This window comes from Neolamprologus multifasciatus, chromosome 17 (assembly GCF_963576455.1).
Source record: "Neolamprologus multifasciatus chromosome 17, fNeoMul1.2, whole genome shotgun sequence".
NCBI classification, from domain to species: domain Eukaryota; kingdom Metazoa; phylum Chordata; class Actinopteri; order Cichliformes; family Cichlidae; genus Neolamprologus; species Neolamprologus multifasciatus.
The window spans coordinates 743,887-770,662 of record NC_140455.1 but is presented as its reverse complement, the minus strand read 5'-3'; the positions used below and the strand labels follow the sequence as shown (position 1 = coordinate 770,662).

Here is a 26,776-nt window from a genome sequence, read left to right as displayed (position 1 = left end):
AAGCAACAATGTTGCCATGTTGACTGGCTATTTGCTGAATACAGAAGTGCTCGTCCCAAAGAAATGTGAGCAAAACGTAATTGCTACAAATATACTTCGTGAGCATGGGTGTGTGTTTTACCGGCATAAAGTTATGTTTCCAAGCTCAGAGTTGTGTGGTGCTGTGCCAGGTTTTAAATCGGACACGTTGAAGTAGGACAGCGTGTGGTCAATGAAGCCGTGCATGGTGCCCGTCGGACTGTACATGTACTCGTAAACGAGCCTGGGGATGAAGTCGGACGTAAAGGAGATCACAAAGGCCTGTAGACAGAAAGACAAAGACACCAAAACAGAAAGAGTGAAACTGTCTGTCTGTCAGGACCAGTGATATATAAAAGTATAAAAACTGAATCATGTTTTATGCTGTTCACGTCTTCTTCAATTTGGTTTTTAAGGAAACATTCTCACAGTGAAGAATGCAGCTTATTAAGCTGCTGTAAGACCAGAATCAAATCAGAACACGATCAGCTATTACTCAAAGCCAAACTATCTGTAGCTGTAAAGGACAGAAAACCTCAGACTGATGCCTGTTCTTTTCAGTGAGAGGAGGGACAGGGGTTACAAGGAGCAAAAATCTGGTAAACTGTGCATTTGTTTAATATACATTTGAGTTTAAGGAACATTAAAGTCAGTAGAACTGATAGATACACATCTGCCATTGTTGTGAAGCTCCTGGTCAATCAATCAATCTTTATTTATAAAGCACTTTTCATACAGCAATGCAGCACATTTACATGGTTAAAAGCAGCCCACCCCACCCTGCCCTCCAACTCACTCCCCACTCTCTCATTAACATAAACAATCATGGACACACACACACACACACACACACACACACACACACACACACACACACACACACACACACACACAAAAAAAGTAAAATTGGGCTGGACAGACATGAGCCAGGTGAGGAAACACTATCACAGGGAACCGTCTGCACCGGGAGCCGGTCACGGACCGCAGCCTCCAGGCTGGGCACGCAGCAGGAGGGAGGCAAAGAAGCCCCCCAGCCAGGCTGAGAAGACCCACAGAGCCACGGTCCACAGTGTGTGTCCAATCCCTCAGATCTAGATTACATTAAAAACTCCTGCTGCTTGTTTTTGGATTCGCCACAAATCTGTTTAGTATTAAAAGTAAACTAGATGGGCTTTAGCTCACTGGCCAGAGACAAATGCAAAGCAGAACCTTCCTGACCCCCCTTCCCCCCCCCTCCCCTCCACAAACATTGCATATTTATGTATTTCAGATACAACTCTGGGATCTCATGAGGTTATGAAATTGACAAAAGGTCTAATCAGCAGATCCAAAAGAGTATTTCACACATTATCCATGCCTGCATGTAAAATTTGACCCAAAATTGCAAATATCTTTTTTATTAAAAAACTATAATACACAATTATTTAACTACTTATTAACTAATCAGTCAAGAAATATGGCCGCCCATCCAGAGACTAGTTCTGTTGAAGGTTTCTACCTTTTAAAAGGAGGATTTCCTCACCAGGTGCTGCTCAAAGGAGATCTGTTTGGACCCGTTTGCACTTTACACTTGTTCTCTGTTCTTTGATAATTTCTAAGGCACTTTGAATCTTATAGCAGCACAGAGATCTGTGTTAGAGAAGTCTGGAAATGCACCATTATGCCAACTTTGTTAGTGCATTCCTGTCTCCGGTCTCTAAAAACAGGTAACATTTAATCTTATAAAGACATGAAGAAGTGGAAGATCCATGCAGTATATGCAACATATATACTATACAACCATTTTCCCCAAGATAAACTGAGCTGTAGAGGACTTTAAATTGACTACCAATTACACCAACAGTGATAAATGTTTAAGTCTTCGGGTGTTTTGTGAAGTAATTAAAACACACATATTACTACAATATTTGTAGAATAATTATCTTCAGGTTTTTATTTTTCCTCATTTACTAATTTAGAAACCTGGAAGAGTGGAACATTGTGTTTATACTTACATTTATAATGACTGAGAACTTGCCCATTCCACTTAGTACATTGTACCAAATGCCTGTAAGGTGAGAAGCAAAAAAGACAGAAGGACAAGTTGAAGGGAATAAACAGGAAAAACAGGAAAGTCTGTATTAGGTACAGTAATAAAGCTGTATAGGGACTGAGACAGTCAGTTAAACTTTACCTATAAAGTATTTAAAGGATATATTTATAACTGAGTGTGATGCAAATGTTTGCTAATTTGTAAGAGATCTGCATATAGACCAGAGCTTAGCTACACATAGACAAAATAATACATCTGATGATCATGAATTTACTTATTTCAAAAATCCAAATTGAATTATTTGGCTGGCAAACCATCATTCTGGTGATATCAGTTACCTAGAAAAATGTTATTGAATCAGTTGCCTTACAGTGTGACTTTTGGGCTTATTAAACCTCTTTAAAAGTATCTGGGTACAGCGAAAAATGCTTGGAAATCAAGCTGAGAGGTTTCAGTCTGTATTAGTGAGATTAGCCAAACTGCCTGATGCCACTGCTAACTCAAAGAATCAAATCAGACTGGTTTAAGATGATTTTAGCATCGTGTTGATGCTTAGAATGGCGATTCATAAACTGAGTGTCAGATTAGCTTACCAATGTCTTTAGCTCGAGCAGCGACTGGCCTACGCAGCTCTGTAACAAACTTCTTGGCATCCAATCTGATCTCAATGATATTGTTCAGCAGGGCAAAGAGAGGAGCCAGCGGGAAAGAAGCCACGAACAGAGAGACGAAACCAAACTGGATGACTGCAGAAAGAGAAACAGTTATTACATCTATCGGATGTATAATATAGGACATTAAAACGTTTTTTGGTAATTTGTCTACATGTATTCAGATAAATAAGTTCTATATTTAAACCAATACTTACAATTACCAATTTAAAAAAAATCACTGCTTACATGTTAACTGTTGATATATCCCATACTTCCTACTGTAATTTTGCTGATGATATTAATGGCCATTCTACATGTAGATGATGTGATGATCTAAGTATAAAGATGAACAATACATGCTCCCAAAGCCTCATGCAAAACAAAAACGGGACTCATGAAAGTTTCACACAAAGAACATTGAACCATTGAAAAGTAAAACAAATCAGATGTTTACAACGTTCAAGTTTATGTCACATGCTAACATAAGCCCCAGTGTTTGGCACATTTTGCTTTGGAGAGAAAAGTTGTTTAACTGAAAATCTCTGGATCTACCTCAAAACTGTTTTCAAGTTAACCCTTGTGAAGTTGCAGTTAGGTCGACAGGTTTTTGGACGATGATGCTTGTTTTTGGCAGTTTTGTCTCTGTACGCCACCACAGAGTTTTAAATCAAATGATCAGGATGTAATTCAAGTGCAGACTTTCAGCTGGTTCAACAAAAGCATTAGACTAACTGTTTACGTCAGCTTTTATACACAGTCTCCCATTTTCATAGGCTTAAAAGAAATCGCACAATTGAGAGACAAGCAGTTTTTATCTTTCGATCCAGTTTCCACAATCTGGTAGCTTCATAAAAAGAATGAATGCACTGGGGCAGCTCAGCAGGCCACAGAAGATGCCTGCAGTGCAAAATGACAGAATTATTTCCTTGATTAGGAAAAAACCCTTCACAACATCAACAAACCAACAAAGAGGTGACAATGGCAAAGTCTACAATTGCCAGTATGAATGAAAATACAGAAGTATGTGACCAGTGGTGCAAACCATTGGTCACATTTACAAAGAATAAGCCCAGATTAGACCAAAAAACATCTAAAAGAGCCTGCACAGGTCTGGGGATGAAAACAGACAGATGAAAGCAAGATTAACTTGTACCAAAATGATGTTAAGAAAAAAAACACAAAGAAGCAGAGAATCTGCTCTGAAGTGCATAACGTCATCTGTCAAACATGGAGGAGGCAGTGTTATGGGATTGGCAAGTATGGCAACCACTGGAACCACATCAATAGTGTTAAATGATGATGTGACTGCTGATAGAAGTAACAGGATAAATTATGAAGAGCACAGAGTTGTACTCTCTGCTTAGATTCACAAAAATGCTGCAAAACAGATCAGATAGTGCTTCCCAGTGCACATGGATAATGATCCAAAGCATACTGCAAAAGAAACCCAGGAGTTTGTCAAGGCAAAGACACGGGATATTCTTCAATGGTCAAGTCAGTCACCTGATCTCAACCCAAGACAGCAATCTTCGGTGACTGAAGGTAAAACTGAAGGCAGAGAGACCCACAAACAAGCAGCAACAGAAAGCAGCTGCAGTAAAGGCCTGAAAGAGCATCTCAAATTTAAACTATTACATTTGGTGATGCTGATGGCTTATAGACTTCAGGCGGTAACAGATGCAAATTTTTTGAAGGCAAAGTATTAGAAACAAGCCCTGAAAATGTGGGGATGTGACCAGGAATTAAAGCTGAAAAAGTCTGTACTTCAATCACATATTGATTGTTTAAAATCCACTATAGGCAAGCTACCAAAGAAGCGCCACTGCTCAAATACTTTGGGTTCCAATTGTGTTTCTGCTCTTCCACATCTCACGCAATATGAGAAGGAAATCAAACCCACAACACAGGAAGCACATTTTTTCAGTAGCCACTAATACACCCTCGGATTGACATTTATGAACAGTCATTTGTCTGGTCAAGAGTCACACTGTCAGTCTGGGCTTTTTGGTGGTTCAGAAGATGCCTTTTATGGTTAAACCCTCTGCTGCAGCAGCCAAGCTGAGGCATTTTATGATTAAGCAGTGTTTAATGAGAGTGCATCTACACTGTGTGCTGTGTGACTGAGATATTTAATCAGGTGGATTTAATCTGAATTTGTCAAACATCATAATCAATATATCCGTGTAGGTTTTGTATAACCATAGATGTTAGTTAAAAACAATAGGTTTAGATGGATGAACCACACAGAGTGGAAGCAGTAACCTAGAAAGTAGTATAAAGTCTGGATTTTTGGCTGAGGACCATAAAGGCAGTTAGGCAGTTTATTTGGACACTGGGTAGAACTGGACTGGCATTTGTTAGAGCAAATGTGCTGTGACGTCAGCTGAAATCTTGTGCTGTGATACTAATTTTTCCCCACTTAGTATTGTAAAAGCTTTCATATGATATTAGCATCAATAACCTGTTTAACTTACAGTCTGATTGGTTTGACAAAGCAAAATGGGGCTGGGTTTGGAGCAATAAATTGTCTAACAAGTCGTCTCATGATCAGTTCACCCGCTTGTGAAGAATGCTGAAAGGAAACCTGAGAAACACAAGGCAGTATTCCTGACTGCGGCCAATGCAGGACTTCTGTCAGAGCATTGGAACTTTAGCAGTGTGGGAACGGGGATTTCCAGCGAGCGGAAGACTGACGGCTTCACCTCAAGACACTACACTGAGACAATGAGTGGAAAGGAAGAAAATACGGCCGAGGCACAGCGAGCGCTAAAGGGCAAGCTTAGAATAACCCAACATCTACCTGAGCCGAGGTTAACGAGTTCGACCCAGTCACACAAAGAAAGATGCGCATACATTAAATTAAAAAATGAGTCACACACTCGCTATAGTGCATGTGTCAGACATTTCTGACATTCCTCTGTGTGCCCTACAGCTACATCAGTCTTCTTGTTCCGCCCGTCCTCACTCTATTCATGTCACATGAAATCATTTCAAGCATGATCAAAAGACTAAAACACAGCAGAAACATAAAAATCAGGTTTTCATCCAGTTTGACCTGGATTACTTTACAGCAGTATAAAACTACCATCATTTTGATGTTCTTAATAGAAACCAAGTGTAAGGTTCCCACAAACATCAAATTCTGCCAAGAAAACTTCACTTTGAAAACACTGTTACACAAGTTCTATATGGCACTGATATCCAAGGAAAACACGGCCCATTTTATGGGTTCACGGAGATCAACACGAAATTCTTTTACAGGTCAAGCTTGTTGATGCATGTTTGTGAAACTGCTGCAGCGCTTAGACTTCTATCAGCAGTGGGGAAATGATCAGACACCTCAAGCCGTGCAGCATGGAGGCCAGCACTGCATGTCTCCTTCAAACATTGCACGTCTTTCATTTGTTTGTTGATTGTATCTCAGTTTCTTGTTTTCTTTTATTCTCTGTACAAATTTGGGTTCAAATGTATGTTCATTTATCTATTCAGTAAAACCTTTTGAAAGAGGCAGCTTCACAAGCTCACTCTAAATTAGATTGACTCAAAAAAATGTAATCAACCAATCAAAGAAAAATGTTGGGGCTTAAATGAAATTCAGTCAAAATAGCACTAGCTTCATTGTTTGCAAAACAGGCATGGATGCATGGAATTTACTCTCCCCTGTCATAGGTTATCCTCACTGTATTGGCTGTTGTGTTTTAGCTGTGCCTTTTGATGAGAGGTACAAAATGCTTTGTTTTGTTTCTAATGAGCTTAAAAAAAATTTTGAAATCTCCTTCTTAATTTTGAAGTAAGTAACAATTTCTGGGTCCAAATGCTCCTCTATCCATCCATCTTCTTCCTCTCATCCAACTCGCCCCATAGCAGGCTGTGCAGAATTATTGTAGAGACACTGACACTGCCCTGGATACAATAAAGGCCTGAGTGTGTCATGAATTTAGGAGTAGATTTCTAGGAGGCCCTCCCCCACTTTGAACTGTGAAAAGAGAAGTTAATGTTGAGTGGAAATTCCCCAGGGGAGACCTGGGTGGGGGTCTCAGTGTTTGTAATATGTTAACTCTGTTTTCTCTGTTGTGTAGAGGAATTTGGTGTAGCTTAGGTGAGGAGATTACTTTTATGACCGGCAGGAAGTCACAAACACAGAGACACACACACAGTGCTTTGACTGTTATGACGCACCCACACCTACATGCACACTCACTCACGTGCACTCACATAGACATACGAGTACGCGCACACACAGGCACTCACGTGCTCGTGCATACACACACAGACACAGAGTTTGCAGCACACCATGGGGGTTTTATGATGGGGTCGCTTCTATAAAGCTGACAAACAAAGGAGTGGAAGACCTGCAGAGGGACACCGGCCTTGCACGTCTTCCCTTCTAGAAGATGCATGCTTAAATGAAGATGGATAAAGATGAATAAAGGTTTTGTGGAAATGACTACTGAGTTCCGGTGCCGTCTCTGGATGCCCGAGGAATAAAAAGAACCGGGGTGAAACTGATTTCGTAACAGTATGCTAGACAAATTGTCAGCCTGTTGCAGGGCTAACACAGAGAGACACAACCATTCACACTCACATTCACGCCTATGAACAATTTAGAATCACCAGTTAACCTATCCCTAATAACTGCATGTCTTTGGGCTGCAGGAGGAAGCCGGAGTACCCGAAAAGAAGCCACGCTGACACGGATTGAACAAGAAAACCCCACACAGAAAGGCCCTGGAGTTCTTGCTGTGAGGCAACAGTGCTAATCACAGTGCCACCAGGTACCAAAAACCTGTCAGTACCACAGAGTTAAAAACATGGTCAAAATGATTTAAAATCCAATAAAACAAGAAGTCTGTTCTGTCAGGGTTTACAGTAAAGCATAGCATTCAGCCGTATTGTAAAAAACAACATTTATAAGGTTTCACTGAGTTCAAAGCTGCCAGTCAGCAACCTCACTGATATCTAACATGGCCTCCAGCATGCACTGGGTGACATCACCTGATGAAGCCAACAGAACTACATCATCTGCAAAAAGACAGAGATGAGATTCTGAGACCATCTAAGTGGAAGCCTTCTGCCACTTGGCTACGCCTAGAAATTATGAACAGAATCGGTGACAAAGGGCAGCTCTGCCATCACCCACCGGAAACGAGTCCGACTTATTGCCAGCGGACTAAACTCCTGCAACAGCTGTATCACGCTTCCCGAAGCACCTCCCACAGGACACCCCAGGGACAAGGTCGAATGCCATGTCCAAGTCCAGAAAACACAAACTTGTTGGCCAAACTCTCATGCGCCCTCAAGTATCCTCGATACTGTATCTGAGGAGTATGGCATCTTACCTGTCTAAGATGCCATACAAAGAACTGAGAAGTTGTTGCTTATCCAAGGTGCTATTAAACACTCAACACTGATGGCAAGCCTATACATTTAAAACGGCGTAAATAGCATGGAGTGGTGTCAGGCAATGATAAATTGGGCAGCTCCAGCTTAAAGTGGTTTATTGGAATCCTTGCCATTATTATAAATAAATATTATAAATACTATTGTTCTTATTTTAAAAACTAATGCCTCCTGTTTTAATATTTTCTGTCTTTCGTCTCTGCTTGCCTTCCTGTAAATGTCCTTGCATTCCACTGTAGTATACAGAGTTCATCAACTCACAGCACTGCACAGTTTTGCAGTGACATCTGTTGGAAAGCAGCATAATGTAAACGTCTTATATGTCTTATATAAGTTTTCAGGCTACAGGCTGTGAGGCCATTTTCCTCTGTGTGCATGCATACTCACTCATCTCCATGTATTCTGGAGTGAGGCCTTCAAAGGGAGCCAGGGCATAGTCCAGGTTCCACTGCTGAGGTGGCTTCTCTTCCTCCTTCGCCTTTGGTGTCGTTTCTTTTTCCTTTAATGTACGGACCAATTTCTTCAATTTCCTGTTAAAATGAAGGAAGATGAAAGTGCAAAGAGAATAAAAGACTTTACCTTTACTGCAACTGTACTGAAATCCACATACAGTATATGTGTAAGGCTCCGGCTGACTGCTGGGTTATAGCTGTGATTTATCCCTACTGCAAAAATCCATTCCAAAGTTGTCACAGGCAGGGCATGAATACCTTCCACTCACAATTCCTGCTTTCTTGTTTACTTTCAGTAAAAGATATCAAAGCTGGAAACTAAAATAGGTGGCACCGATGCAGTTGAATGAGTGCAATGACTCCAACAAAACGATCGCATTTGGAGTGTCTAGCACAGCACAGAGTCGTTAAAACTCTCTAGACCTTAGCTGGAACAATAAAAGATTTGCAGACTGCTTGTGAAACATAATAGCAAAATAAGTATTTACAGAGGTGCTGAAATGCTGATGTTTGTTGAAAACCCAGTGAACTGACAGCCAGGGGCTGAATGTTTTAGGGTTTTCATGTAAGCGAAAAAGGGAACAGCCAACAGAGAACTGACGAGACAGTGAAGGCAAGTGAGAGCATGGGTGTTTCTCTAAGAATGCACTCCTACACGAGTAATACAACCATAAATATGCATGCGTGTTTGCAGTTTGGTGAAGGGATATACAATACAACCTAAATATTTTTTATGTCTTGTTTGCATAAACACACATGGAGCAACAGGGCACATGTGACGAGCCACACACCTAAATACTTTAAGCAGCTGTTGTTTAAAAAAATAAAAATAACATGAACAACTGCTACAATGAGTTATTAATGTTGCACTGGGTAGGTGTATTTTGATGTATTCTACGCTTTGCGGATACAGGGAATGTCCAGTAACAACCTTCAAAAACATAATTCAAGACTTGATACTTGTGATTAACCCAGTATTTGTTTTATTTTATCTGTACATTTTTTTCTCGTGATTTTAGTTCAATAACTAGCACAAACTGATAATGTCCACACACTCTGAGCTGGCTTTATCAGTCTCTTAGATATACGGACAGGTACTGTTAGGATCAGGTACATCGTCAAAAGAAAAACAAAGATTGGAAACTGCACACAGCAATTCTACCAGGTGTGAAACTTTTTTAAGGAGATGAATGTGTAACAGTGGAAAGGATAGCATGCGGATATGATTGCATGTGCTGCGACTTGCAGATCCATCAAGATGACTAACAGAGCTTTTGATGAAGCTCACCTAATGAGTGAGGGAGTAAAGCAACAATAAAAGTGTAGCCTGAAGCTAAAAAGGGTGTAAGGTTGACATTTGTTATAAACGTAGATGACCTTTGAGCTTTCAGACATGCACGTTAATGCTAAGCTATTACACAAAACCACTGTCCAGACATGGAAGGAATGTTACTAGAACAAGAAAGGGCAGAGCAGATGCTGCAAGAAATTGTCAGCAAATATATAGGTGTGCGCCTGTGTGTGTGTGTGTTTAGACATCTTTGTGGGAATAGAAAATTGGCATGCTACTATACTTGTGGGGACCAACAGTCACAAAACACTCGTCCCCGTGTGTTTGAAGGCATTGTTGAGGCTCAAAATGTGGTTTTAGTGTCAGGTTTATAATTGAGTTATGGTTAGGTATAAAGATTGTTGGTTTTTCTGTAGCCATTAATTATAGGTTCAGTGCACTGGCATAGGTTTAGGGTAAGGGTTAGGTATTCATTTTTGATTTTCAGGGTTAGAGTAAGCGGCTGGGGAAAGAAGTGGGTGTTATTATGTCAATGTCCAAATGAGATCAAACACTAGCAATACACATACAAGGGACGATCTTATTGCCTGACTGCTTCTTTTCATTTTTATCTTCATACAAATCGATGGACTTACGGGATGCCAATCTCAAAGATGTTGTTCTGGATTAGTTGCTTCCCCAACATGATGATGCTGAGCTGAATACACAACTCAATGAGGCACCCTCCTGGAGCACACTGGGGGATACATATCATTTTTTTTTTTTTTTTTTACACATTACACTGTAACTTTTGAATCCAATTTTGCTAATCCAAATGAAAAACAAACTTATGTTTAAAGATAAAATCACACACCTCCTCCATCCGAAAATCATTAAACACATACACATAATTTCCCGGGCGTCCAGCAAACCTGCAAAAACATACAAAAAAAACATTAGGTCCTTGTAGTGACACTAAAAAGAAGTTGGTGTCATTTTATAGCTGACATTTCCGATGTGGTGTTCATGGTACAATGGTGAACACAAACACAGAGGGCTTACCGTCCCTTGAAGAAAGCCACGTAAAAGATGGGAGCATATGCGTTCATAAACTTGAGTAAGAAGGCTTTCAGGATGAGCCGCTCTTCAAAGTTGGTTTCTGTTTTAGGAATCTCTGAAAAATAGTTGATGTGAAACAGTGAGAAAGAGTTAGCACGGTATTTCATGAGGGCTACAGAAAAAGAGGCATGCTAATAGAAATGAAATGGGGCCCATGTAAAAGAAACATGAAGCAAACACATGCACAGCTTTATTAGGCTTGTATTTCTAAGGCGTCCACATTATTTTTTCTACAGTGACTCTAGACTGTTATGACTACATAAGAATGGCATCTGTTCAGCAGAAAGTGACAACTCTGCAAGTGAAGAGAGTTTAACATGATCACTGTGCTGGAAGTAGGTTAAAATACCGGAACTTTTCACATTGCACATCATCACACACACACACACACACACACACACACACACACACACACACACACATTTCTCCATCTAATTTTTTTCTATTTTAGAGGTTTTGAATATGAATATAAATGTAGGAAAACCCTCCTGGGATGACTGATGGGATGGCTGGAGCATGAAAACATCAAAGTTTTATCAAGCTGTCCACCATGAGGCAGAAGGACTCTTTCTCAGATACAGAAGATGAAGATGATTACATGTTTATCAAGAGACCTAGGCATTATTTTACTCCTAGCATTTGTAAACGTGTCATTCTGGATATTTGAAACAACTCCCTGATTTCCAGAAATCAGGGTTAGATTAGATTCAAGGAGTAAATTACTAGCAGGATATGATTACCTTAGCTTAGAAACAAAACCAGGGCAATCTACTGGCCTATCCTTAACGTAGGAAATATCAGTCTGTTGCAACTGTCATGCCAGTACATGTTCCCAAAAAGTGATTTCCAAATTTTGGTTTGTTTTTCTTTTTTTTGTTTATATTGGTAAATAAACTGTAGTTAACAGGATGTATGAATAGCTTGTATAAAATAAATAAATATATATATATAAATCACAGAAACGACCAGTTTGGGGAGTAACTTTATGACCCACTTGCAATATTTTTTTTAAAACTATATGTTATACTTATAGCAATTCAAAAAATACATTTCTAAAGTTAATCAGACTTTGATGACTGTGAAACTTGATATCATGCATGGTGACTGTTAAGCTAAGCTAACATCTTGTGCAGTTACAGCTTCATTATTAAAGATATTCAAATGTTAATGATCTTTTTACTTAACTCTTGGCAGGAAAGAAAACCAATCAAGGTTTTTAGCAGTGTTCACCAGTGGATCCAGTTTCCCCCCCATTCTCTCTGGTACTTGAAGCCAAAGTTACTTTACTAGAATAGAGTAAAATGACATCTGTGTGTGTACCTAGCTCAGTTAACCACACTGCCACAGCGCCGTAGATTTCATCCAGAATCAAGATAACCACAAGGTTGATGATGACCGCGGTGGCAGTGACTGTCACCCGAACATTGTGCCTGATCTCCGGGTCAGGGCTCATCGCCATGATCGCAGAGATTGTGATGCGGTAAATGATGACGCCGAAAACTGCAGAAAATGTCAGCGCAAACTGGGAGCAAAAAACACAAGCAAAGGAAGAGTAGTTATTACTCAAATCGTTATAGAGCAATGGCTAGACTTATTATGCTCTCACACTTCAATTCTTAGAAAATGAAATGGCTAGGCTAGATCAGATGTAACCAAACCTTATTTTAAAATCATACATATCTCAGGGAGGGGGATAGTAATGTTGAGAAACTCGTGCTTAAAGTGGTAACTTTAGAAGAAAAAAAATGTGTGCTTTGGTAAGTTTGAGCTAAAAGTATTTCTTTACTGCTAAATCCAACTGGAAAGAAGGATCTAATTGTATTCTGTTATCCGCTGTTGCTTGATGAGGTCAATCCAACCTTATAAAGTCAAATGGATCTTAAGAAAAAAAAAGGAATCCCTTTTATTCCCAGCTCTGCATATACATTTTTCTCATCCTACACTGGCCCTAAAACACATCTTTAAATACTCACCATGAAGAGGATAGAGGATACATTTATCAAGTATCCGGGAAGGCGATCTTTCCAGGTCAGCTTCTCTATAGGAGACTGACAGAAAGAACAGAGGAGGACAAAAGAGGGAAAATTCCAAATCAGTCATACAGGAATCTGTGGATCTTTAAGTTTGTTTTTAAATCTGTCATCCAGAACAGAGAGCCTACAGAGACGTCTTAAAAAGAGAGAAAAAGAAAGCCGTTTCCTCCTTTTAAATGGTTTGTAAAACTGAGTTTAGAGCGAAACAAGCAGCCAGTGAATTTCACACGACCACGGGGAACATTACCACATCTCAGCACAGACATAAGGGAGCATAAAAATGTGTTTTACTGTACGCAGCCTAAATTCAAACACTAGCTTGAGGACATTGTTTTATTCCAGAGAATCTCTAACATCCAGATGACTCCCAGCTGATTCATCCATTCTCCCAGGCATTAACCACATTAACTGGCTTCTACTTTGGAGCGATTTCAGGTGTAAGAAAACACAAGTATCTGCTTTCTTGCCAAGATTCAGATAGGAAGATTGATTTCTACAACCTCAAAAACCAGGTTACAGCAATGCATAATTTAAAGTGCTAGGAGATGACAGAAGGATCTGGTTTTGCCCAGCTACTAAACCCTGTGCAAACAAAAGTCTCGCCCGGAATGTCAGAAATTTTAATAATGGAAAGTTAAATCCAGAATTGAATTCAAAATCCTGCCCCTCACATACAAGGTCTTAAATAATCAGGCCCCATCTTATCTTAATGACCTTGTAGTACCATATCACCCTATTAGAGCACTTCGCTCTCGCTCTGCAGGCCTACTTGTTGTTCCTAGAGTATTTAAAAGTAGAATGGGAGGGAAAGCCTTCAGTTTTCAGGCCCCTCTTCTGTGGAACCAGCTTCCAGTTTGGATTCAGGAGACAGACACTATCTCTACTTTTAAGATTAGGCTTAAAACTTTCCTTTTTGCTAAAGCATATAGTTAGGGCTGGACCAGGTGACCCTGAATCCTCCCTTAGTTATGCTGCAATAGATGTAGGCTGCCGGGGGATTCCCATGATGCATTGAGTTTTTCCTTTCCAGTCACCTTTCTCACTCACTATGTATTAACAGACCTCTCTGTATTGAATCGTATCTGTTATTAACCTCTGTCTCTCTTCCACAGCATGTCTTTATCCTGTCTTCCTTCTCTCACCCCAACCGGTCGCAGCAGATGGCCGCCCCTCCCTGAGCCTGGTTCTGCCGGAGGTTTCTTCCTGTTAAAAGGGAGTTTTTCCTTCCCACTGTCGCCAAAGTGCTTGCTCATAGGGGGTCATATGATTGTTGGGCTTTTCTCTGTATCTATGAAGCGCCTTGAGGCGACATTTGTTGTGATTTGGCGCTATATAAATAAAATTGAATTGAATTGAAATTGAAAATTGAATTGAAAGTAGTTACAGTTTACAGTAGAACAAAACCCGCTGTCAAACTGTTTCAAATCTTCCAGCCCCAGGTGCACCACCTTATAGGCATATGGAAATAATGCATACATGAACATCTTCACACAGTGATAGGAAGTCAGTTTGCACACACAGAACTGAGTGGATCAAAACCCTGTATACTCTGAAGAAGGATTATGCAGCCTGGCAGTGCAATGGCACCATCTAGTGAATCTAGTGAATATGATGACATTGTACTCCGTGCAATACAAGCTTTTTAAAAACAGAAACAGGCAAATATACATGAACCGTGACGAATAAGCTTATACAGTGGGCTGAAAGAGGAGTGTTAGACATTTAATCTGAGATTTAGAGTAAGACACCACCTCTAGGTGTCTTACAAGGTTCAAAATACGGATTTTGAACCTTGTAGAATTAAAATGAAGTACACATTTCTGCATGCAAGGACACATTTTGACATTTATTAGAACTACATTAATACTGGTCTAATTGCTTCAACCACTCAAGAGTTCTGCCCTTTAGTCATCTGAGGACCTCTTGGTTTTTTCACTAAATAGTAAATGCACATTCAGACAGCCTTAACCATTAAAGCATGTTTCTTGCATACATCATTAGGTAGTCCTTTGGTTGCTCCAACATTTGCACTGCAGATCTGGGGTGTGTATGCTACATTCAAGTTATGTTTTTATAAAATTAATAATGTGTTTTTCAAGCCCACTACAAACTTTAAGAGACACATTAATTATGAGGTGTTTGCCATGTAAATTATTGGATTACAAACAAATCTCTTAAATGTGAAGTTTTTTTATTGTCACTTCAGTTCTACAACATTGTTCACTTTGCAGCTTTTGGCATGTATTCCCAGAGAGACAGTGAGCCCAGAAGCCTTTCACTTGGGGTCAGGTTGTAGGTTGTTCGCTGCTGATTGAAGACCTATAACAAAAAAAAAGACACTTAAGTCATTTTAAAAACCCAATCCTAATTAAGTTTTAGTTAAAAATGAGAATTTGCTAGGTAATAAATAAAAGCTAAAACAGAGACTGACTTTTTATATCTCTCTGGCATTCTGAATTAGACTCCACCTCACTGGTTCTCCATTGCTGTGTTTCAAAAGTTCAGCTACTAATTTGTTAAATAATGACCTACAAAAGGACAAATCATGTAACAAATCCAAGAAACCATTAACACCAAAAATATTTAAAAGGAACAATATTTCAGCAAAAACCAAAAACAATCAAAATAAAGCCATACCATCTTCTCACTTCTCCTCCCCCTTTTCCAGACTCTCTCTTAGCCTGGTTCAAGTGCTAAAGGAAAATTTGATCACACCGGGACTCGTGACAAATTTCCAATCTGCTAGAGACAGAAGAGCAAAACAAGATTTAAATGAAATGTAAAATAAGGCTGCGTTAAACTGCAACAAGTTATCATCAGTAGTTTCTACTTTTCACAGACACTACCACGACCACTTTAAATAGTACTATGTATGCACTACTATTACTGCTACCAAGTATAAATTCTTCATATTAACCTTTTTTAAAAGACTATTACTAGAATAATAAAACATGTTAGCACTTGAATGTAACGTTGGCACTATGTGCATACTTGTCAGTTTAGATCTAAGTGTGTAAATCAACTTGTGCGTTCTACTTTGTTTTTACATGGTAACCAGCAGCAGATGTCTACACTGTGTTCAGACAACAAACCAACACATTTAGTTAACTTACCGGATGGTTTTGGCAAGCTTCTTGAAAACGACCTCGTTGAGTCTTTTAAACTTGTGAACGCTGGAAAGTGTGTTTGTTTGCACTCAGAGTGCAATGTTGAGAAATAACAAACAGGTTTTATCCTGATTACAAGTGACGAAATACATTTGATTTAAAAATACACAATTTTGCTAACATTTTTCTTTCTCATTATTCTGTTGGAACAGAGTCGTTAGCCTTTCAAACGGAGGGCCTTTTGTCTTAACTGAACATGCACATATTAAATATAAAAACTTTAATGGAAATGAAAGTGTTACATGGAACACAATGTGCTTTTCTGCTAAAGTCCATTATTCAGATTTATGCAGTCTCTCACTTCTATGCAGTGAGCAGAGTATAACGTGAAAAATATTTTGATAAAAGACCAGAAACGAAATCAGCAACTTTTTTAATCTGTACATTTATCATAATTTTGAGAATCATGCCTTTTGGACATGAGCCTTCATTTCAAACATAATAAATGCTTTTCTTTCTCCCTCTTGCTCTCCCTCCCTCACTATCACCCTGAAGCCTCTACATACACAAAGCGTATACAAAAAGACCTTCAGAGTGTGATGGCCATCCTGACCAAGAGAAAGAAAAAGGTAGGTCAGACTTTATATTTAGCTTGTAATGCCCACTGAGAAAAGACCAACAAAGCCTTTGCATTTGTGACAGACTAACCCTGGCTCTTAAATTGCTTCTTTTTTAAATTTCACTTTCAGTTCGTACTCCAGTTGCCCTTTTAAAGTACGTATTGCTGCACTCACTATGGATAGACTGCAAAACACTACTTCATCGTGCTTGAATATTTGAGTTGCTCCAGAGTATTGTGGACCAGAATCAATAAAAACTATGCTGGCTTGATTGCTGCAAAATGTAAGCAGATGCAGAAAAACACTGCATTTAATATATTAAGCAGTGGGGAACTGTTCTGGTATACTACATGGCTGTTTTAGCAAATAAATGTTTACATTTGCTTAAATGTTGAGAATGATGTTATACATAAAGTACCATTTCACCATTGTCAGGCACATCTAATGCAATGTAAGTGTCTGAGACCGAGTGCTTGTGCTGGCTTCCCTTTAGGATTCTGGGCTTTAAAACATGTGACCCTTTCTTTTTTTAGTTTGTCTTGTATTATTAGCACTAACATGCCCTGTAGTTCAAAAACTGATTTGAAACATTGTGACAGTGATTTGTCCGTCACAGAAGATTAGCCACTGATGTAGTTACGGCACTTTTACTGTCAGTTTGCAAATGTAAGCATGCAGCCTGTACTTAAAGTAGCCAAAATGAATGCTCAACTTGATTTACCCAACATTTATAAGTGCTTAGTATGCCGAAGGCATATTGCTTTAAAATAACAAGACCAACGTAGAAGACTCAAAAACCAAAGACCCATTTTACTCTCGTATATGTTCATATAATCTTTTGATTTGATCCTACAGCACATTCAGGTAACAATGGTTCAAGTGTGAGAGAGGGAGTTGTGTGTCGCCATAGTGACGGTCACTAATCTTACCCCTGGCTTCCTGCCCAGCATGCATCACTCCCACTCAGCCCGCCCTCCCTTCGTTTCTTTCCATCCCTCTACTTCTCCAAGTCGGCTTATTTGTGTTGTGCATCTTTTTGTCATATAAATTTGTGTTTTAAGTCTCACACTTTGGCTACGTTCACTCTGCAGGTCTTAATGCTCAATTCCAATTTTTTGATCAAATCCAAATTTTTGTCTGCTCATTCACACTACAAATAAAATGCGACAGCAAACACGCTCTAGTGTGAACGCTCAAAGCGGCCCGCATGCGCAAAAGAAGACGTCACACACAACGCGCTCTGTTTAGACCCAGAGCAACAGTATTGTTTGACTGATGGCCCTTAATATAAAGACTTCGGACTTCACGTTTCCCAATTTTTGCTTTAAGTTATTTTGTTATTTACATAATAATGTAGATAACCTAATAATTATCCTTATTGCTGTTTTAGAGGAGCGGAGCTTCAAAGGATAGTTGCAGATTTCTGTCAGAATCTGCAGATTATACAGTACAAATAAAATGTTCACGTTTCTCCAACGTTGTCTTCCCAACAGTTTCACCGGATGGCCATGAAGCGTTCACGATGTCTTCTCTGGCGCTGATAATTAGCGTCTGTCTTGTGTCGGTGACGTAAAAGACGGATTTAATGCGACTTGACCGTTCAAACAGCAGTCGCTTTCTGAAACATCGGATATGTATCGGATTCAGTACCACATACGAAAGTGACCCAGGTCGGATTTGAAAATATCGGATTTGTGCCGTTCACACTGTCACACCATGATCGGATATGGGTCGCATAGGGTCAAAAAAAATCGGATTTGATGCGCTTTCGCCTGCAGTGTGAACGTAGCCTTAGTCATTTCTGCATTCACAGAATTCCATCCGCGTCTTGATGTCAGTGGTTTCCATCTCCTCCTTCAGCCAGCTTATTATCCCAGCAGGGTACCTGATCAGAGCTAGGTGTTGATAGCCTAGATTTTGTTTTTGCCATTCAGCTGACTCCTCAGGACTTGCCTTAACCTCTGGAGGTACTTGGTGTTTGCAGCTTTCATATTGGCCTCTTCATGGTTCCCATTTGCCTGTGGGATCCCCAGGTACTTGTAGCTGTTTGTTTGTTTGTTTTTTGACAGTATACCTAACCACAATTAACTTGTCATACGAGCAAAGGTGTAACAAACAGTATGTCTCTGTTGAGTCCATTAATGTCATGTGGTACACCTGCGATGAGGAAAAAGCCCACAGAGATAAAGGTTGCAAAGAAGGATTAGCAGCTCACCCAATTCATAAGGGGGTCCTGTTAACTGTCCAGCGACAAGGTTTGTAGAAAAGAAATCCTTTAGATCCAACAAATCATTTTACCTTTGCTGTGTTATAAAGAATGTTTCTTTTTTAAAGACTACATTGGAAGGATTTCTTAACATTAATTAGCTTAACTACCTGGGAAAACAGTACTACAGTGCTTTGGTTGAGAACTATTTTCAGACCTGGATTAATACTTCTTTGATTCTTAAGAAGTGTGTAAAACGTGTGTTTAGCCTGTTTAATGACAAGGCAGTTTGAGAAAGGAAAGACATGCACGAACTCATCCAGGGTGGAATAGAACCGGGCCTTGCAGCACATGGGTCACCTACCAGCACCCAAGTTGAGCCGGATTTCATTCCATTCTGAGAAAAAAGAAAAAAATCATACACTACTATCTGAATTTTTCCCAGAGCACATGTTCTACAGGGTGACGTGGGCAGTGGAATGCAGGGTAATTTTGTGTGTCATGCCCTTCACTTGTGCCATCATTCCCACCAAGCTGGCAAGTGCACTCTTTTCCTTCCCTACTTTCTGTGTTTCTGTTTTCTGCCTGCTTGATTGCAGGATGTGATGAGCGGGGGAAGTCAGACTGCCAGCTGCTTGTCATCATCCTGCTCTGCAATAAATACCTAGATCCAACACTTTGACTGTGAAAACAGTGTATACACAACTGCCAGATCATGCAGTCTCTGTTAGTTTATTGCCCACTCATGTATTCGCATTTACCAACACCTGCTCTTCTCTGTCTGCAGCATTCATCTGCCTAAGCCCCTTCTTATCTCTCTCAGTTCGGAGCTCTCTGTTCTCTGAACTTCTCATACAGCAGTCCTTAGCTGCATTAGTGCCCTGGCCCTGCCTATTGCTTCAACCTCATCGTGACCTCCATTCAAACCCAACTCTCTCCCACCAACAATGAGCAATCTTGCATTCCTGTTCATATCTGTGCTCTGCTTTTGGGTTCATCAACTAGCCCAACTATATGGGCAATTTTAACTCCTGCTGTGGTCATCACATACCTGGATTGATATATATAAGGGGTATGCTAGAAAACATACAAAGAAATACCTGCAAAGTGGAAACTGTAGCACCCTGAGGATGGGACAGGAAGAGAAGAACAGACAGCAGCCTGCAGGAGGGGAAAGAAAGGATAGGGAAAGCAAGGTGGGAGCAGTAGGGAAAAGAAAAGAACAAAAGAAGAGGACAGGTGGTAGAAGAGGACAGGGGAAGGAGAGGAGGGGTTACCGGTATTCCTGCAGACATGGCTGACAGTAGTTTTTGTCTCCATCTGTCCTTCCCTGTCACTGTCCCGTCCTCCTGCTTTGCTGGCTGAAAGACAGGGGGGACAAGTTACAGACACACAGACAGACAGACAGACAGATACACAGACAGACAGACACACCCACTATCACTCAAAAGCTTGGAGAATGTTTTTCTCTTTGCACATAAAGCATATTTGTTTATATAAAATATAACATATTTATTTAAGTTGCATCAATTTACAACAATTCTATTAATTATGAATCACACCTCCTTTTTAATGGGCCATCTGTGTAGGTGTACAGAGGCACACTTTCAGCAACAAGCATTCCTGTACTCCACATTATATTACCTTATACAAGTTTGTTAAATGTCTAAAAAAAAACAAACAAAAAAAAAAAACATGAAGGACCTAAAGACTCTGATAAAGTCAGGGTTGGGTACCAAACTCTGCACTTTTTAGGGTACTGATTTAATTATCTACTGAAAACCAACTCACACTAAATCATTCGGTGCCAAATTTTAGGTAAGCGTAAGAAAGAGCATGACTATTACTAACTATCACTCAAGTTAACCAAAAGATCTCTCAGGTGTGGTTACACTTTCAAAAAATAAAAATGAAAAAAAAAAAATTGCGCGATTGCTCTCTGTAACATTTGCAGAGGAAAATGAAGGAAAAAAAAATGGCAACACATCAAATCTGAGGAAACACCTGGTCAAACACAAAGTGCACTGGCTCTGAAGAGTGTCCCATATTTGATTGGCTGAAAGCCACCGAAGGACCTGCAGCTAACTTTCGCAAGTCTTTCGCCGACGTATAAGAAGTTGAACCCACTGATGGTGAGGAATCTTTAAGTGGCACACTAACAGCTCTATCAATTTCTTCATTGTGGTTGTGGGTCAGGGGGTAGAGTCTACTAATCAGAAGGTTGGGGGGGGGGGGGGGGGGGGTTCCTGGCTGCTCCAGCCTGCATGCCAAAGTATCTGTGGGCAAGATACTAAATCCTGAGTTGCAACTATATATGATCAGCTCCCAGGAAGATCTTTCACGTTTTTCTTATTTTCTTCCCTAATCAATTTTGGGATGGTGTAATGGTGATCCTGTGTCATGTGAACCAGTTCCCTGCTTCCCTCTGGCAGCAGCAGGCAGCCATCTGTTACCACTGCAAAAGTATGTGGGCCAACAGGACTCAGTGTGATTGACCTGGTTTACACAGAGAATCTAGATCACTCCCAGTCATGAGATAATCTTGGACATGTTGAAAACCAAACCATTAGGCTCATTATTAACCATCACCAACATGCACTGCAGTATTTTCCCGTGTAAATCAATGAGGGATGAGCATTACTGTGCAATACCTTTCCGTTTATATTACTGACAGGAATAGGAGTGGAATGGGTGAAAGGAAATATATTTCCTTCATATTTGATTATGTATACAGATAACTGAATTTGAAAAACATGACTTGTTACCATAACACGTTCCTATAGTAAGCACTTTAATAGTATAGCTTTGTTTTCTTTGCCTTCCTACCTCATTCTTTTTCTTCTTTTTCTTATTGTTCTGCTTCTTCTGTCTTTTCTGCAGGAGGACGGTCTCATATTTTGGCCTGGGGTGTTCCTGAAAGAAAACAGGAGTGAGAAGGAGTTAGATGCCCACATGAGAGTCGGATAGAATGACCAGAACCTATGTGTATGCCATATGGACATTCCAGGCTAGTGTGGGATTAGCATTAGATGATAATGTGCCAATGTTAAGTGTCACTGCAGGAGGAGGTAGTGTGGCCACACGCGGATTGTAGGAGTGAAACTGGTTAAGAAAAAAGAAAAAAAAACCTCTGCCAATCTGAATGTTCAGAAATTTTTCTGCTAATTTTGTAGGTTTGATGTGTTTATGTTTGCACTTTAGAAAGCATTTACCTCATCCTCCTCGATTCCTGTCAAGTCCCAGCTGAAGCTCAGACTGATCTGACGTCGCTTCCACTGTTCCAGAAATAGCACCGCTGCACGATCACACAAACAAGGAACTTTAATAAAGGTTACAGTATCATAAATCTCCAATTGCAAGTTTCCAACTGCATCATATGACTTAAAAGTTGACCCTAAGTTTTTATTGTAGAGTTGACTAAACTACTTCTTTTTCATTTGCTTCAACGACATATAGGGCAAGCAAGAAAGCAAGAGAGACATAATGCATTTGCCCCCTAATTTGCAGCTGCCCAACCTGAGCTGTTCCTATGACTTATTTGTAACATATATACTCATTTCTAATCGTGTCCATTCTGGTCATTGCCAATGAAGGATTTAACATCTTCCACCTCCCATCTTGCCTTTGTACCAGTCTCCAAACCAGACATCATAGTAACTCTCACTACTGTCCTGCAAACCTTTGCTTTCACACTTGCCGCTAATCCTGCTATCAACAAAATCACTTATTCACCTCTCATGTGCTGTATGTTGCTTTGGATAGCTGCCAACAGATGTTTAACTCATCTATCTTCAAAACATCTGCTGAGTGCAGCTTCACTCTTACACCCGTCACCCTCTCTTTCACACAAACTTATTCTGTCTTGTTTCCAGGGACTTGTCCTTTTCTCTCCACTGTATACCTCCACCTCTCCTGGCTCTCTTCCACCTGCTTCCTACTCTCACTACAGATCTTAATGTCATCTGTGAAAATGACACCCCACAGAGACTCCTGCCTGACCTCATTAATCAGCCTGTCCATTACTAGTGCAAACAAGAAGCCGATCCCTGATTAATCCCACTCAAAGCTCAAACATATGTCAATCCTACCACATACCTCACAGCTGTCTTACCATCTTCATACATGTCATCTACCAGCACTCTCACCCTGTCACTCCTTCCTCATACAGTACAACAGTTCAGCACTTGGCACCCTCTCATATGCTTTATCTAGACCATCAAAGACACAGTGCAGCTCCTTCTGACAGTCTCTATACTTTTCCATCAACACCCAAACATCACATCTGTAGTTCTCTTTCTCAGCACGAAGCCACACTGCTGCTCATTGATTGTCACCTCTCTTCTTAACCCAGCTTCAGCAACTCTTTCCCACAGCTTCATGGTGTGGCTTGTTAACTTTATCCCTCTGTATTGTATCTACTATGGCAGCAGTCCCCAACCCCCGGGCCACGGACCAGTACAGGTCCGTGAGTCGTTTGGTATCGAGCTGCGAGAGTTGAGGCTCGGGTGTGAAATTTATGGTTCTCAGGGTTTTTATCGGTTTTTTTATCATAATTTTTTTTTATTGTTTTTATCGTTAACTCCGTTTCCCTGGGTCTTTTCCCATGTGTTATGCATAAATCTTCTTTTTGGTACCGTTACTGGTTTTATTTTGTTGTATTTATCCGCAACACCTTAGAGGCCAGTCTGTGAAAATATTGTTGGGCATTAAACCAGTGCATGGTGCAAGAAATGTTGGGGATTGCTGTACAATAGCTCTGCACATCAGCCATTTCTTCTCCATTCCTCAATCATGCTCTCACTCTCCAAGATTGTGTCTGGTTAAAAAGCCCACTGCCCTCTCTCCCACACATCTTTATACCACCACAGGTCTGCCACCTGAACCATCCACCTTTCTAATCTTCATCCTCTTCATAGCTGTCCTCACTTCCTCCTTACTAATCTTCTGCACTTCTTAATACACCATTTATCCTCCTCTGTCATGTTCTTTACATTCATGAGCTCCTTCCATCTTCTCAGCATACTCTATTCAGTCATTAGTAGAATTCCATCTCTATCCTTAACCACTCTAACCTGCTGCTCCTTCCTTAGTGTTCAGCCTCATGTAATTTTATACAGATTCTCTCAGGACATAAAATTCAGGTCATAAGATACAGTCCCAATCAAAAGTTTAGGACCACATGCCTTTAAAAGGCCAAATCTGTGCAAAAATGTGGATTGTGCGCTGCTAGAGACCCTGCTTATGCAGTTCAGCAACCCGACCCCGTTCAAACAGGGAACATTTTGCCTTTGCCATCAGAACGCCATGACAGTGTGACTACCGGACAGAAAATGACAATGAATCCACATTTTGCACAGATTTGGCCTTTTAAAGGCATGTGGTCCTAAACTTTTGATCAGCTGTAAAACAGTCTGTTTCAGTTTAAGCATTGTTTTCAGTAAATTGCATGCTCAAAAAAATGTTTTGACTCACTCCCATTTCTTCTTGTTGCATGTTGAAGCTCTACTTAGAACCTTGTTAAGATCCAACCATGCCAAAGATGGTTTTTTGGCCATTTTTCAAGTGGTCTTAAACTTTTGATCGGGACTGTATCTCTGAGCATTTTCATAACCAGCCCACCTGTCATCTTGGTATGCATATGCACAAACACATAACCTTACCCCATAGAGACATGAAGATGGCAAAGAAGACAGTGGCAGGGTTATCGAAGAGGTGTGAAGCTTTGGCGGTTCCACAGGCAGTGCTGAGATGCCAGAAGTCACATGCTCGGTCACACAGAGGACACATGGTGAAATTGAGACGCTGGTCACACATCTCCAGACTGAAGAAGAGGGGGAAAAAATATCAAGTCTAGAGTGCCCACCATTATATAACACGTGGTGTAGTGTTAATGTTTATGACTATAAGATTAACTGAGGCTCTATATTTCTGTCTGTGGATTCACTCTCAGCTAAAAAGGCGCATGGATCTTTGGGTCTGTTACATTTAACCACAATAAATGAATGGAACTTTTAACACATAACCACAACACAAGCTTTTCTACTTTGACCCTATTCATACTTGGTGTAGGCTGAATTATCAGCCTTCCACTTCATCACACACACACAGAGCCAGCTGAGCCTTTTGTGCGCCACCCACACAACCCTGACTAAAGCCAGATACAGCAGGTATCTGGGCAATCCCTGTCTAGTAAATGTGTGTATGGGCATATGTGCATGCAATGGCAGGAACAAATCCTTATTTTCTGCATTATGCTAGAATCAGTATTTTAGGGAACATCTCATTCCATAACCACTTTTTACAGTGTGGGATTGTACAATGATTTTCTCTCTCAAATGAAACTGCAACAGTAAAACTAGAGATTTTTTGCAGTGGATTTCTAATGTACCTTGGTATATTAGTGTCCATTGTCGCCACTCCATAGCCAAACACAATGATACCCACTATGGAAGCTGGTACAAGCAGCTGGGTGTACACGCCGAGCCATGCAAAGTAAAGGCCGATCTTCTCACCAAAGTACTTCCTGTGGGTAAGGAATAATGCAGTTCATGGTTAGGGCACAGCAGATGCAATTAGTATGTAAAACAGGTGTAAGGATCCTGATGCTGTGTTTGACCCCAAAATAGATTAAGAGGGCTAATGCTCTTATTATTTAAGGTGCTTCCTACCTCTGCAAAGCCTTTAATAGTTGCTTCTTAAAGACTGGTGTACAAATTCTGCCTGAGCAAGATCTAAAGACTCCAACATGGACTTAATTAACCTTAACAATGGATAAATCTGTGCTACTTACTGCAGAGAGTAATCAAAATAGTATAATTAGTTACACTATTTAGAAGTACAAATCAACAGAATATATAGTAAATAGCAGCATCAAGTTTTTACGATTGTTAGAGGTTTATTACCACAAAGCAAATGTGTCCACATGTAATGAGATAAGCAACATTCTTCATTCTGTGTAATTTTGCTGAGTCAATAATTGTGTCAGTACATAGTATTTTAGCCCTCAGCCTAGTCTATTGGGTGTTCTATTGGATTCAGGTCAGGCGAGCACGGGGGTCATTGAATGGTATCAGTTTCTTCATATTCAAGCAACTGCCTGCATTCTCTCACCATATGAAGCCGAGCACTAGGTGAAACCCGTCAGAGTAGGGTCTGACGGCAGGCCGAAGGATTTCATCCCCATATCTACTGGCAGTCAGGGTGCCAACACCCAGCATGTCGAGGTCTGTGGATATCCCTCCATGGATATATGCCTCCCCAGACCATCACCGACCACCACCAAACAGGGCATACTAAATGAGCTTGCATGCAGCATTACATTCTCCACAGCTTCTACAAACCCACGACTGTCACAGGTGCTCGGGGTGAACCTGCTCTCATCTATGAAAAGCACAGGGTGCAAGTAGTGGACCTGCTATGACTGGTGTTCAATGGTAAATGTCAAATGGGCTCCACAGTGCCAGGTAGTGAGCACAAGCGACATCGGGCCTTCAGGCCACCTGTATGAAGTCTGCTGGAGGTCATTTTGTAGCTCTGGTAGTGCTCATCCTGTTCCTCCTTGAGCACATACCAGTCCTGCTAATGGGTACAGCCCTGTCCAGCTCTCCTAGAGCAACTTCTGTGCTCCTAGAATCTCCTATGTTCTTGAGTCTGTTAATATTGGGTCAGGCTGAGATATAAAATTTGGAGTTGTAACAAATATAAATTCTTGATTTGTCAGTCTTACAAGGTGGTTTGGCTGGTAAGGAATCATTCATGACCAGTATACACATGGTGACTAGTAACGCCAAAGAACAAATGGGCATGTGAATATCTTAAGAACCATTTCACTAGCTGGCCGACATTCTTATTTTAGGTTTGACAGCA

General features: G+C 40.4%; 1 protein-coding gene across 6 annotated transcripts in view; it reads right to left on the bottom strand.

Moving 5' to 3' along the window:
• ano2b (anoctamin 2b) overlaps positions 1–26,776 on the bottom strand; it is a 76,155-nt gene that overhangs the window by 17,882 nt on the left and 31,497 nt on the right. For 4 of the 6 annotated variants that reach the window (XR_014870371.1, XM_085138748.1, XM_085138749.1 and 1 more), the window contains 14 exons: positions 25,299–25,433; positions 24,571–24,731; positions 22,123–22,205; positions 21,737–21,823; positions 20,011–20,271; positions 12,918–12,992; positions 12,265–12,466; positions 10,888–10,999; positions 10,700–10,757; positions 10,482–10,582; positions 8,491–8,633; positions 2,644–2,796; positions 2,013–2,065; positions 122–300 (listed from right to left, as the gene is read on the bottom strand). Coding sequence is in view for 5 of the 6 variants with exons in the window: in XM_085138748.1 (XP_084994874.1) it covers positions 122–300; positions 2,013–2,065; positions 2,644–2,796; positions 8,491–8,633; positions 10,482–10,582; positions 10,700–10,757; positions 10,888–10,999; positions 12,265–12,466; positions 12,918–12,992; positions 20,011–20,271; positions 21,737–21,823; positions 22,123–22,205; positions 24,571–24,731; positions 25,299–25,433 (1,803 nt within the window). In the remaining variant the exon portion in view is untranslated. The remainder of the gene's footprint in view (positions 1–121; positions 301–2,012; positions 2,066–2,643; positions 2,797–8,490; positions 8,634–10,481; positions 10,583–10,699; positions 10,758–10,887; positions 11,000–12,264; positions 12,467–12,917; positions 12,993–20,010; positions 20,272–21,736; positions 21,824–22,122; positions 22,206–24,570; positions 24,732–25,298; positions 25,434–26,776) is intronic. The other 2 variants (XM_085138750.1, XM_085138751.1) reach the window with 2 other exon arrangements.